The sequence below is a fragment of the Triticum aestivum genome, chromosome 5D (genome assembly GCF_018294505.1).
Source record: "Triticum aestivum cultivar Chinese Spring chromosome 5D, IWGSC CS RefSeq v2.1, whole genome shotgun sequence".
NCBI classification, from domain to species: domain Eukaryota; kingdom Viridiplantae; phylum Streptophyta; class Magnoliopsida; order Poales; family Poaceae; genus Triticum; species Triticum aestivum.
Window position 1 is genome coordinate 437,723,204 of NC_057808.1, and position 14,615 is coordinate 437,737,818.

At 49.0% G+C, this 14,615-nt stretch overlaps 1 protein-coding gene across 1 annotated transcript; it reads right to left on the reverse strand.

The window, feature by feature from the left end:
• Window positions 1-10,673: 10,673 nt before the first annotated feature.
• LOC123125344 (uncharacterized) lies at window positions 10,674-13,056 on the reverse strand. The gene is made up of 2 exons (XM_044545860.1): window positions 11,554-13,056; window positions 10,674-11,061 (listed from the first exon to the last, which is right to left on the reverse strand). Exons 1-2 carry the CDS (start codon window positions 12,760-12,762, stop codon window positions 10,882-10,884), a joined length of 1,389 nt encoding a protein of 462 aa, XP_044401795.1. The 5' UTR covers window positions 12,763-13,056; the 3' UTR covers window positions 10,674-10,881.
• Window positions 13,057-14,615: the final 1,559 nt, after the last annotated feature.

The following is a 14,615-nucleotide window of genomic DNA, read 5'->3' on the forward strand; positions in this document are numbered from 1 at the left end:
CTTGAGAAGCATCAGCAAATCGAAGTCGTCCATGATATCACCACCACTTCCTGCGATCCAGGCAGCTACATGCAGAGCACGGTCTTGACCTGAGGTGCCACGCAAGTGAAGCTCATGCTCACACAAGTAGGCAATCGAGCTGCAACGAGAGCCGGTCACCACCAACAGCTTCAATTGGCAAAGGTCACCATGGCACTTTGCAATGGAGCCCGAAGGAGGAAGGAACTTGCACCGCCAAATCCAAAACTAGGACGCTCCAGTAGTCCCACACCGTCCTCCAGCTTCGTCTTCCTTGTTCATGGCGGTAGAGTTAGGCAGCCAAAAAAACTCGTCGTTGCCGACATATCCTGCCGAGGTGGAGCATATTCGCCACCCAACGCTACCAAACCCCTCAAGCATAGCCGGCCGCATCCTGGAGCTACCGCTTGTGCCAGTCCTGTTGACGTGAAGCACCTCCGCTAGTCATTGGTGCCCCGGCGTGCACCGATAAGCCACTCCGCTCCTCAGCCCTATAGACCAAGGAACCACTGTGAGAGAGAGCCCCGCTGCCATTGACAGCCGCACGGGCTTTGCCGACGGTAGTGTGGTGGGAGGGAAAGGGGGGGGGGATACGGCGGTAGGTCAAGGAGAGGTCTCGAGTCGCCCTGGGCAAGACGACGCGAGGGCTCGGAAGGAACTACACTCTAACTTATCCTTTTCCAGCATGGCTCATGAACTTCCTAATGACAAACTACATGGCCTTTACTTTATAAGCCAATATCTGTGTATGTAGTTCCTTCGTTGATACGGATTAAATTGTGAATCTTTTAAGAATGCCATTATAGTGATATCATCTGGTTGAAAGGTGGATTATGCCTTCATACATAGGGATTGCATCAAGTACGTATGAAGTTGTTTAACTTCTTCGTATGCCAAAATGCTAGTGTAGCTCGAGCTGGTGATGGCAAGAAAGCTGCATCAGCCCCTACAGCCAAGCCTGACGTTCAAGAGCCGGCGATGAAGCCGATCCTGAGAGTAGCCACTCTGACCAGTTCGTTAACTTGAGTGGACTAGCCAGAATATATAGATAGTGGTATTAGTTTCAGTTGGTAGAGCAAAACTATTGAATTTAGTGATTCAGACTAAAGAACGTGTAGATGCATTAGAAATTTAGATCAATGGAAGAGGTACGACGATAGCGAAAGTAGGGAGCTCTAATAATATTATGCATGGTAGCTAATAGAATAAGCTCTCCGTCAGACCACTAGGGTCATTTTCTGTTTTAAACTTGGGTACGCATGCACTGATGTGATGGTCACATGCAGCATGCACGTAGCTGGGACATGCCCTCCGCACGATCCCCTTTTTTCCCTTTGTTGGTTTTCTATAAACCCGGTCAGCATGGCACGTCTGTGTGAAGAAGGTCGTGGGATGACGCGATTAATCCGGATCACGATGGGCTGGCCGGGGTTTGTTAGCTAGGCTTTCGGTTGTACCAGGAATAAGGGAAAAGGAATGAAACAGAAAACGTGGCGTTGTTAGCTGCGGCAAAAAGGCTTTCCTCTCTCGCGTGTGTTGTGTGCGTTCTTGAGCTCAGCATTCCTCGCTCGATCGGCTAATTGGCAACGACAATTGGCATCAGAGCCTGGTGTTTGATCCTGCTCCGGTGGCGGGCAGTGTTTGATCCGTGGCGGCACACATGTCGGGCGACGAGTCGGACGGGAAGAACAAGACCGGGACTAAGTCGCCGCCGAAGACGCCTTCATCCAAGGCGCCGCTTGCGCGCCTCACCGGCAGCGGCAGCAGCGAGTATCGTGTGGTGGAGCGCGTCGTGAGAGAGTCGGGGCGTCCATGATGCTCACGCGCATAAACTATATGGAGTGGGTGCTCATGATGCAGGTCAAGCTACAGGTCGCCCGTGTCTGGTCCGCCGTGACCGAGGACGCCGCCGACGAGTGCGACGATCGGCGTGCTCTGCAGATCATCCTCACCGGGTCGCCGCCGGAGATGCTCCGGGTACTGGCGGCCAAGGACACGGCGAAGACCGCTTGGGAGACCTTCAAGACACTGCGCATGGGGAGTGAGCGCGATCGCGAAGCCAAGGCGCAAGTGCGCGCGGAGAGTTTGAGGACCTCCGTTTCAAGGACGGCGGGTCCGTTGAGGACTTCGCGCTGCGGCTCACCGGTCTCATCGCCGACCTCGAGCTGTACAGTGATCCGGTCACGGAGCACAAAGCCGTCTAGAAGTTTCTTCGCGTCGTGCCGCGGAAGTATTGGCAGATGGCGATGGCGATTGAATCCCCCATCGATCTGAAAACGCTGACCATCGAGGAGCTCGCCGGGCGCTTCTCCGCGTGTGAGGATCACTACGACCTCGACGACGCGGCGCAGTCCGGCGGCCGGCTGCTTCTCACCCACGAGGAGTGGCTCGCCCGCGAGCGACAGCTCGGCGGCGTCCGAGGCGGCAGCAAGCACAAGCAGCAGGGCAAGCCCAAGTCACCAGGCGGAGGCAAATCTGGGCCCGGAAACGGCGGCGCGAGCGGATCAAGCGGAACTGGAGGAAAGAAAAGGGCAAGTGCCATTACTGTAATAAGCCAGGACATTGGAAGAAAGACTGCCGAACAAGGATCAAGGATGAGGAGAAAAAGGGGAACCAACATCAAGCCAACTTTGTGCAGGACGGTGACGAACACGATCAAGGCCTATTCATGACTATGGTCACTGACGTGGTCACCACTGAGGTCGTCACACCCCAGGGTGTTTTTCTGAATGAAGAGAAGGTAATCCCAGTGCCCTGTCCTAATGGTGTGTGGTTCTTTGACAGCGGTGCTAGCAGCCACATGACCGGAGAGAGGCACACGTTCTCCACGCTTGATAACAGCGTGCATGGCACTGTTAAGTTTGGGGATGGTTCCATGGTGGCCATCCGCGGCAGAGGATCTGTCGTTTTCCGCTGTCAGAACGCCGATCAGAGTGCACTGACGAATGTCTTCTACATTCCCTCTCTTTGGAGCAACATAATATCAGTGGGCTAACTGGACGAGGGTGGCTGTGTGATTGGGAGCGAGAGCAGCGTCATGACAGTCCACGACCCAGCGTGTCGTGTACTCGCTCGTGTCAAGCGCTCAGCGAGTCGGCTGTAGACTGGAGTTCTCGCCATAGATTCACCGGCGTGCCTTCTGACACAAGGTGATGATGTGACATGGAGGTGGCATGCGCGCATGGGACATCTCCACTTCCGAGCTCTCCGAGCCATGGCCAGCAAGCAGCTAGTTCGAGGGATGCCAATCATCGACCGTGTCGAAGAGTACTGCGACGGGTGTGCGCTTGGAAAGCAGCACAGAGCCCCGTTCCCACAGTCCACGGCATACCGTGCGGAGCACGCGCTGGAGCTGGTGCATACCGATTTGTGTGGCCCGATCACACCAGCCAGTCCATGGGGCAACAAGTATTTCTTGCTGGTTATGGATGATTTCAGTCGGTAGATGTGGCTGGAACTATTGAGGTCGAAGGATGAGGCACATGAGCAATTCAAGAAGGTGCGGGTCATGGCCGAAACGGAAGGCAGATGTAAACTGCGAGCGTTCCGATCTGACCGGGGCGGCGAGGTCGACTCCATAGAGTTCAGAGAGTACTGTGAGGGCCTTGGAGTGAAACACTACACCACAGCTCCCTACTCTCCTCAGCAAAACAGAGTTGTCGAGAGGAGAAACCAGACAGTTGTAGAGATGGCTCGCTGTTTGCTCAAGAGCATGGATATGCCGGCGTATTTCTAGGGAGAAGCTGTCAAGACCGATGTCTACATCCTAAACCGTGCGCCCACGAGGAGTCTGGAGGGTGTCACTCCATATGAGGCATGGCATGGACGAAAACCGAGCGTGCAGCACCTGCGTACATTCGGTTGCATGACCCATGTCAAGAAGCTTGGACCTGGGATCATGAAGCTATCTGATCGCTCGACGCCCACGGTGTTTGTGGGCTATGAGGAGGGATCTAAAGCTTATCGTGTGTATGACCCACTAACCAAGAAGGTGCAGGTAACTCGAGATGTAATTTTCGAAGAGAATAGGCCTTGGAACTGGCATGCTCACTCTGCAGATAGCACTCCCAGCGCGCCCACAACCTTCACTGTCGTCTACATCACAGACCGTGGAATTCAGGAACTGGACTCCGGCACCAGCACGGTGTTGAGGGCGCGGCACGGCGGGACAGAGGACTCTACACTAACCCATGGCCTGTTCACTCCGCCTGCGTCCACGTTGGCGGTGGCCGCGTCGACGCCGGCGGTGAGCGCGCACGGGACGCTACAACCCGAGGCGCGCACGCCCGATATGGTGCCCGGCATACGCTGAGCCATGCCACCGAAGCAAGACTACAGGCACGACGTCGACTCCGGGCCAATACTCCACCACCGTCTCTCCTTCATCCTCGACGAAACTGAGGGGGAGGCTGTGCGTGATGCGATGGAGCAGTGCCTTCTCAGTGCAGAGGAGCCTTCCGACATCGATGATGCGCTTGACGACGCGGCGTGGAAGAGAGCCATGGACGACGAGATGCAATCTATTGTTGACAATGCCACCTGGGAGCTTAGCTCACTGTCGCGGGGTCACCAACCGATCGGTTTGAAGTGGGTGTACAAGGTGAAACGCGACCTGACTGGCAATGTAATCAAGCACAAAGCTCGGCTGGTCGCGAGAGGGTTCACACAGCGCCAAGGGGTTGATTTTGACGAGGTATTTGCTCCAGTGGCACGGATGGAAACAGTGCGCCTCCTGCTTGCTCTTGCTGCTCACCACGGATGGGAAGTCCATCACATGGACGTGAAGTCAGCTTTTCTCAATGGCGATCTTAGTGAAGATGTGTATGTGGCCCAGCCGCCGGGATATGTGGTCGATGGCCAAGAGTAGAAGGTACTGTGGCTGCGAAAGGCTTTTTACGGCCTGAAGCAGGCTCCGCCTGCTTGTTATTCGAAGCTAGATGAGACGCTGTCCAGCCTCAAGTTTGTCCGGAGCCCATTGGAGCATGCCGTCTACCGGCGAGGCGATGCCCAGTCCTATCTGTTGGTGGGTGTCTATCTAGATGATCTAATCATCACGGGAACAGACATGGCTGCAATCTCTGAATTTAAGGCACAGATGCAACACCTTTTCAAGACGAGTGATCTTGGCCTCCTCAGCTATTATCTGGGCATTGAAGTGGTACAAGGGAAGGGGGAGATCACCCATTGTCAGCAAGCATATGCGGGAAAGATCCTCGAGCAGGCAGGGATGAGCGACTGCAATAGTTGTCATACTCCCATGGAATGCAGACTGAAACTCAAGAAGGATGATGGTGCAAAGGCCGTTGATGCAACTCTGTATCGCAGCATAATTGGAAGTCTTCGGTACCTTGTACACACTCGTCCTGACATTGCTCATTCCGTGGGGATTGTGAGTCGGTTCATGGAGAATCCGAGCTCAAACCATTGGGCGGCAGTCAAGCAAATCCTTCGCTACATTCAAGGGATGAGGCATTATGGCTGTCGTTACACGAGTGGTGGGACTGCAGCTCTGCTCGGATAGAGTGACAGCGACCACGCCGGTGACATAAGCGACCGCAAGAGCATGTCGGGTCATGTCTTCTTCCTTGGAGACAATCCGGTTAGCTGGACTTCGCAGAAGCAGAAAATTGTGGCAATCAGCTCTTGTGAAGCGGAGTACGTAGCAGCAGCAGCGGCAACCCAACAAGAGATCTGGTTGAGCCGTCTCCTAGGCGAGATGCAAGGCCAGGAAGCAACCAAGTTCAGACTGTTGGTGGACAGCAAGTCAGCCATTGCACTAGCCAAGAATCCAGTTCATCATGATCGAAGTAAACACATTGATGTGAAGTTCCACTTCATCCGTGATAGCATGGAAACTGGGCAAGTGGAGGTTGATTATGTGCGGAGACAAGAGCAGCTGGCTGATGTTCTGACGAAATCCCTTGGAAGGGTTCAGTTCACTGAGATGCGTCGAAGGTTGGGCGTCGTAGAGATCATCAGTGGACGTCAAGCTTAGGGGGAGAAATGATAGAATAAGCTCTCCGTCAGACCACTAGGGTCATTTTCTGTTTTAAACTTGTGTACGCATGCACTGATGTGATGGTCACATGCAGCATGCACGTAGCTGGGACGTACCCTCCGCACGATCCCGTTTTTTCCCTTTGTTGATTTTCTATAAACCCAGTCAGCGTGGCACGTATGTGTGAAGAAGGTCGTGGGATGGCGCGATCAATCCGGATCACGACGGGCTGGCCGGGGTTTGTTAGCTAGGCTTTCGGTTGTACCAGGAATAAGGGAAAAGGAATGAAACATAAAACATGGCGTTGCTAGCTGCGGCAAAAAGGCTTTCCTCTCTCGTGTGTGTTGTGTGCGTTCTTGAGCTCAGCGTTCTTCACTCGATCGGCTAATCGGCAACGACAGTAGCTTTCCTTATTCATATTGTTGCATATGTACTCCATTAACAAAATTAAATTAATGTGTAAACTTTTTCCGCGTTACAACGGAGGTGTTACTGTTTCCGCATATCGGACTACCATTTCACACCTATTTTCGTGGAACGCTCGAATCATGCAAATTTTGGAGTTTTATATACTCTATGAATATCGTGTATCGACTCCACGCCACCAATTTCCCTTATCCACTACCGTCTAGATGGAGATGTTATTTGGATTGTTGGACACCAGTCATGTTCCCTAGCACGGAGATTTTTGGTTCCTCCTGCTTCTGGGTCTCTATTGCCTGTCAATCCCATGACACACTGCTAAGTGGATATACACAACGGAGTGCTTTCTCCCGCTCGAGTATGCTTTCCCTCCTCCAACTTGAGTGTGTCTTCTCCCTCCTAAGCACCCAATGAACTAGTTTGTCCCACTTTTATAATGCCACACATGTAGGCATGTACTATGCATGTGACCTTCCTTGAAACCCTAGGAAAAAACCGCATGTTTCGCTAGCATTGAGAGCACCGCAAACCCTATTGATAGATTTAGCATTGAGAGGCTTGCTTCATTCAAATCAGCAGGTGCATATTGATAACAGTTGGTGAAGTCACATTGGTAGCTAATTAACCTCACCAAAGAAAAGCAAGTTGAAGCTGGAGTGTCCGTGGGGCAATGCGGCAAGCCGGCAACCACTTTGGCCGCATGCCAGTTTGGTGGGTTTTGCATCTGCCACTTGAGGTTTCTGGTGGTTTTATGCGGTTAAAGCTGCTTTGTGCTCCCTAGCATACGATGTGCTCTGGGTTGTTCTCATGCAACCACATGCTGAAGCAACTGCACTGTAGTTCGTGTTGGAATTTTTTTTTATGATTACTTAGACAAGGTTAATTTGTGGTGGCATGCATGACTTGGCTGTTACAGTCAGAGTCTATAGCGGTTGAAGGAAGTAGCCCATTTAGAAAATCAAACAATATAAGAATCATTACTCGGAAGCATGTCACTTGGTAGAAAGAATTGGCGCACAGATGACAATGCGCTCTGTGTGAAATTGGTTGATTCACATATATAATCTCACACGACTCTATTTACATAAGAAATAGAACAAGCTACAAGAGAAAACGTCCGAGCATCGCTTTTATAAATATACACCAAAATTTAAATTATCTTAGATGTCCAAGTGATAGAGGTAAGTAATATGAGCACACATTGAAGCATATCTATGCATAAATCAAGAGGCGGGTAGAGGCATAAAGCAAAAATAAATTTGTATAACAAGAAGCATTAATTATTTCTATTCAGTCCAAAAATTCTGAAAAGTAATTGATTTACCTTAGACAAATAATAGGGCGGAAACAATGCCAAATAAGTTTGTGCATGAGCTAAGCTGGAAACAATCTCTAATATAATTTTTAATTTGTATCTAATGTCTTGCCATATACAGTGCTTTCTTGCTGCTCAAATACGCAGGTCACCCTCCTAGTTACTTAGTAAATAAACTAAACTACGACCCAACTTTTAACACCGCTGTTTTTCTCCTTTACAATGAATGTCTTACATTAGGTTCATCCCCACGGGCCACATCATTATTATTGCGCATTGTCGGGTTTTGGCAATATCCCAAATTTTATCTACTTACGGAAATGATGCGTCAAGTCCTCCATGGTGCCGGCGTCCCTCGTCCACTATCGTATAGTTCAAGGTGTTTCATATGTCACTAGATGTCAATTCTGCTCTAAGGTATTTGTATTTTATTTTACTCATGGTTTCAAGTTGTTGTTGCCTCCCGATCCTATGACACACGACTAACGGGATACTGCATCCATTCGTATATTTGCAACGCACTGCCTCATTTTGATCGACTTCAATACTAGAAATCACAGAGTTCCCGATGGTTAAATGTATTCATTACTCCCTAAATCTGATGTACTCTGGTTACAGCAATCACAAGAGACGCTATTTACATCCTAAATAGAACAAGCTATAAGATAAAATGTCCTAGCACATAATTTAAATTTACACATTACATTATCTTAGATGTCCAAGTGATAGAGGTAAGTAAGCTTAGCATGCATGAAAGCAGAGCTATGCATGGTACAATGATGAGGTGGATGGAGGTAGAAAATACTTATTGAAATTTAACCCAATTTTTCCGAAAAGCTATTGAATTACCATGGACAAATAATTGTGTAGAAAACAATGTCAGGTGAGTTTTCGCATGATCTGGTCTGGTCTGGTCTGGTCTGGTCTGCAGTGCCTGACTTTTCTGTTCCTCGTGCTTATGAGTCTCTGTTGCTTCCCAATCCAATCCGGCGACACACCGCTAAGTGGATATTGTACCCAGTCAGATATATTCAACATACTGAATTCTTCAATCAACTAGAGTATGTGTTCTCTCTCCTACAGAGCCATGCTAACTAGTTCATGCCAGTTTTATAATGTCGTGTGTGTATGCATGTGCTATACATTTATGTCACCTTCCCTGCAATCTCGGGAAAAAAGCAACAAGCGCAGGGCAGTGGCGTTGTTTGGCGGCGTCGACGGCTGGTCGGCTTGGTAAGGATGATGCAGATCTCTTTCCTGGAGATGAGTCAGCGGTTCTGGTGGCGCCTTCTGAAACGTATGGATGCGGTGTACGCTTTAAGTTTCCCGCATCGGGTGTATGCACCTGGTACGTCATGTGTGCAGATCAGCAGTGATTCCGGTTCTAGATGGGGAGGAGTGATGACGTTCCTCATTATCAAGTTTGTAGGTGTAAGTAGGGGCTTCGGATTGCAGAAAGTTTCTCTGTGTAGGTCGAGCTACATGGAACATCCGATCCTCTTCCCCTAACATTGCTTTGAGATCTGTGCTCTCCAACAAACTTACTACATGAAAATTTCTTTTTTTTTTTGTTTCTCTCGAACGAAACAACATATGGAGTTCAATTTTTTTTCCGATCAAACAAACTTTAGAACTTCATTGTGAGAAAAAACTTCAGACTTTTATCTAGCTACTCCATGAGGATGGTGCGTCGACTCCCAGCCGTCGCTGTCCGTCATCCACTATCCTCTAGAAGGAGGTGTCCTATCCGCTATTGAACACCAGTTCCGATCTATAGTGCTTGCTGTTCCTCTTCGTCATGCTTCCGAATCCCTGTTGCCTCTCGATCCTATGAAACACCGCTATGCATGTGAATATTGATATGGGACACAATGATGAGGCTTACGCAACACACTGCCTTTCTTCAGCTCAAGTATGTGCTCTCCATCCTGCATCGCCGAGCGAACTACTAGTGGTGTCACTTTAATTTATAATGCCACGCGTGCAGGCCTGTGCTATATGTATGTGACCTTCCGTAAAATCCTAAAATGAATAGGCAAACAAGTACATTAGTCATTTAAGAAGTTCAGTATGTATACTCCAGTGTGATAACTGCAAACCCTGCCGATCACTATAGCGTAGAGAAGGTAGTAGCTTCATTCGACCTGCGGCAAATTTATGACTCTTGGTGAAGCCAACTACTCCCTTCGTATCATATAAGACGCTTTTGTAGGCTATAGTTTAGCCTATAAAAGCACTATAGCGCATGGTACCGAACACTAGCAGACCAAAACTTGAACCGTCGCTTTGAAGCACTTCACTACTAAAGTCGTCTTTACAAATCTATATCCTTACACCTCCCAAGCCCGTGGTGGTAGTGTCGTCCTGTGCATTGTATTGAGCCCAAGGACCATGAAGGAAAGAGGCAGTGTTTATTTATGGAACATGGAACAACATCAAGAGTAAGACGTAAGAGGTGGCAGTAGGCAACTGTAGCAAATGAAGAGATTTGATACGGTTAAGTGGCCTGTGTGTGTGCGCGCGCCGGCGCGTGCTTGTGTTGTTCGCTCTTTGTTTGTTCCTTCCTCCATAAGTTTATAGCTATCTAAGAACACACAATGTTGCATGTTATAGCCGACCAGCCAAGCTGATCGAAAGATAGTTAACTCGTTTCTTCGAAATAAAGACAATCTGCTGAGGAATACAATGATTCTCAATTGAGACAACTAAATGCACAACAAAAGTCATTTGAAACATTCAAACTAATAAAAGATTTTGGTACAGGCAGTTATGCAATCTTCTCTCCAAGTTTAGATTATAAGCAATAAAACTATTAAGCTCATGTAACCAAGTGTAACTCTCAGCATCTTGAAAAAAAAAGGTTCACTCTCAGAGTAATAAATCATGTCACGAAGAACCTAGCATTGTTCCACTATTTATGACCACCAAGATTATTAGGTTCGAATTCACATCTGATATGATGCGAGGGTTTTTTTGACGTCAGCACGGAGCAGAGCAGAACAAACTTAGCAATTCAAACAAAAGAATGGATACGCATGGGATTTGCTGCAATCTGTTGACATGCTGTACTGTAGACATCAAATTCGGCACTTATCCTCAAGATACGATCTCTTGCATCTGTTAATCCTCAAGAACAGTATACATTAAATAAATTTCTACGCTCGAGTAAAACTGTGATCTTTAGGGGACTCTGTACACGAATTGTTTGGATGCTTTCTCCGCCACCGAGAACAGAGAGAGTTTCTTCTGTACCCATAGGACCATCATCTGTCGCATCGCCTCCAGTAATGTTGGTTTCTGAATTCTCCTGAAACATAAAATGATTTCAGTGTCAGTAAGGAAGGATTCAAGTGTTTGTGCAGGCAACCTGTGCAAGGTTATGGACTCAAATGATACAAGACAGAGCCTACAAAAATTGTACAAGACAGATTTGTTTAGCAATGTTAGAAGACAGACCCTAAATAAGACACTTGCTACACCGACACGTTATAGTGGTCAGAATTACAGAGCATTATGTAGGCAATGCTTATATCATATAATCGGACTAAATTATTGGATCCGTGTATACAATCTGCAATTTAACACTTGAATTATGTGCTATATGCAAATCAGTGTTATTGTAACTGGACATAGAATTAAATCAAAAACAGCTGACTAGACTTGCAAAATTTCAACCTGATCGTAGATGTTCAGAGCTATGAAATAATTCATTACTCTCAAATAACCTAATTAACTGCATACAATAAATGGACCAAACTGTCTGAAGAAATTTACTCGGTATCTTCAAGCAAGTGCTCACCTTGTTGCTTAGCAATGAAGGAGGCCACGCCATGATATAGGGATGGATATCGTTGTGAAATGTATGATTGAAGAACTCGTTTACATTCTCCGTTTCCAGGCAGAAAGACAGGAAGAACTTGGTAAGGCTGCCAAAATCAATACACAGGAACACAAATCCATCGATGACCACCACAACCTGCACCACGATGACACCATACTCCGCTGAGCACGTCGTGACGTCAATAAACGTGTTCAGTGGGAACACCTTGTGCTGCATCCACCTGTCAACACCATCACCATCGGCTCTCCAAATCCAAACCGCGATCATTGTTTTGTCGGCACCGAAGCCATCTGCGCAAACCATGCAAAGCTTCCCAGCGTTGGTCCGGCCAAGTTCAAATTGCGTGGAGTCTTTATCTTTCAACGGCTGCGGCAAATCCATTCGAGATATTTGCAGCGTCACAGTGTTGAGCACGACAATATACCCTGTATTTTTGTCTTTCCAGAAGGCTAATCTATCAAATTCGTTCATCACAGTATCAGTGTAAGACGAGAGCACACAGTTGTCGCCTCCATCGTACCCAGGCTGCGCCACCCAAGAGAAACTCTGCCACTCCCTGCTATCCGATAAGAAGACAGAGAAGCGAGCCAACTTCTGCTGCACACAGACCACACGGAACGACCTCTGGCCATCCTCGGAGAAGATGATGTGGAAATCAAGGCAGTGGGGATCGCATGCCTGTTGGGGAGGGTAGGGGAAGATATACAGCGCCCACTTGAGGGGGTTGTAGGCAGCTATCTGGTTGGTGTCCTCGTTGCAGAGGAAGACGTAGCCGCAGCGGTCGCGGCAGCCATTGAGGATCTCCCACCTGGACCTGGACTCGTCTCTGTCTTTCGGGAGCCGGATGAAGCGGAAATCGCTGCCGTGGACGGCCGCGGCTAGGTCATGGTCGGACCGGCCGTCGAGGGGAATGAGGGAATGAATACCTGTTTGCCCGTTGAAGAATCCAAGGATTTGGGGCGGGTGGACCGCCCGGAAGCGGCGGCGGAAGGCGGGAGACGATCGGACCGCATGGAGGAAGGCGCGGCAGGCGAGGGCGGCGCGGACGAGGCTCGGGAGGGAGGGGAGGCGGAGGAAGATCTCGCAGAGGAGGTCGTCGCAGATAGCAGTAATGGCGGTGGTGGTGGCCACTGGCGCCGGCGACGTTGGCCCTCGTTGGGAGGCCATGGCTTGTCAAGATCTCGGACGGCGGCGGCAGATTTTTGTTTCGGGGGAAAGAGAAAAAGAAAAGCGCTACGCATGGGCCGGCTGAAGCATGGATCGAATCGGCCGCCTACAGAGTCGAGTCATTATATCTCACGCGTCGACAGCCGACCGATCTAGGGTAATTCAGCTGGGTTTCGACTTTCGACTGAAGTGTGGTTTGATCGACCGGGATACCACACGCGACAGCCGGCCGATCTAGGGTAAGGGTAATTCAGCTGGGTTTCGGCTGAAGTGTGGATTCCATCGACCGCACGTAGAGTTATTGGATCCCACGCGCGACAGCCGACCGGTCTAGGGTAGTTCAGCTGGGTTTTGACTGAAGTGTGGATTCGATCGACCGGGATCACACATGCGACAACCAACCGATCTAGGGTAAGGGTAATTCACCTGGGTTTTGGCTGAAGTGTGGATTCGATCGACCACATGTAGAGTCATTGGATCCCACGTGCGAAAGTCGTTCGATATTGGATAATTTAGCTGCGGTTTATAGTTTGCAACATGCGTCATGTTGCGCTCGCTCGGGGTTTGTAATGAGATCCAAATTGCGCTCGCCTAGAAGGTTTGTTCAGCTCTTGTTTAGGCTCGCAACATGAGTAGTCATGTTGGGCTCATGGGTTTGCAATCCATGTTGCACTTGCTTTGCAAGCTCGTTTAGTTGTGGTTTAGGGTGTGCAACATGAGCCATATTGCGAAGCTCTTTTATGACATTATTAATGTTGCAAAACACTTTAAGTTGCAGTTGTGGCGTGGAGGACTGTTTGGTGTGGTTCTCGTGTGACGGAGGACTGAGGATGTTCGGGGGGGGGGGGGTGAGGGAGATGCTCTCAATGGTGGCAATACGGGTGGCCATCATTGCCACTTCGCGTTCGCAGAAGTGGTTGTGCACTCGCATCACCATACGTTTGCAGCAGCGCCAATTTTGTCGCAGGATGCAACATGCGGTGGTTGTCGTCATTCCCTCCGCTTTCAGCGGTGGTGGTTGGGTGGTCGCATCTCCATGTAAAACCTCTCCTCTTGACTGTGACAAATGGGGAGGGAAAAAGAGACGACTGGGGAGAGGTGTGGATGAAAGGCATTATCTAGAGAGATGAATCAGGAGGGGAATGGTGGAAGGGCCCACAGGGGCGCTTGCCGAATAGGGTACATGGTCGACAGGATCAACCAGTGGTGGAAACATTTCGGAACTGATAATATACTCCAATTATTTAACCCCCGACTTTCTAGAACTGTTGCCTCTATCATAGTTTTAGAGGAGCTCTTAAAACATTTTTTTAGATTTGAGGGTGTTGTGCTATTGCTTATTTTTTTTACTATAATACCACCTTTATGAATAAGTTGAGTTCACTCCTCGGTGTTACAAATAAATTCATCTTCATTGACCACAATGCCTAACATTTTGTCGAACACCTTGTGGTCGTCTGCCTCGTCGCCAACCAAATTGACATGGAATAGAAGGGGAGGAACAATAACACGCAGGGAAAGGAGGAGGGGTCGCTAGGAGCACCTACGGGGTTGCAAACGGATTGGTAGAGGAGGAGTGAGTTTAGGGGAGGGGTGGTGGTTGGGTGGGCACGTCTCCATGTGAAACCTCTCCTCTTGAATGTGACAAATGGGGAGGGAAAAAGAGACGGTTGGGGAGACATGTGGAGAAAAGGCAATTTATGTTGGCGCGAGGATGACAAACTTAGTTTGCAAGCATGGCAATTTCCTGGCAATAAAATAAACTGAGCCGAATTTGCCATGCTCATCAACTCAACTTGCATCCTCGACAAACGCAATTTACCATGAAAAGCGTTCGATTTGCTATACCTAAA

Excerpts from the sequence above, each read along its gene's own strand:
- LOC123125344 (XM_044545860.1), bottom strand. The coding sequence starts at position 12,762 with ATGGCCTCCCAACGAGGGCCAACGTCGCCGGCGCCAGTGGCCACCACC. Across the intron at positions 11,062-11,553 it reads CTTCATTGCTAAGCAACAAG|GAGAATTCAGAAACCAACAT; the intron begins GTGAGCACTTGC and ends TTTATGTTTCAG.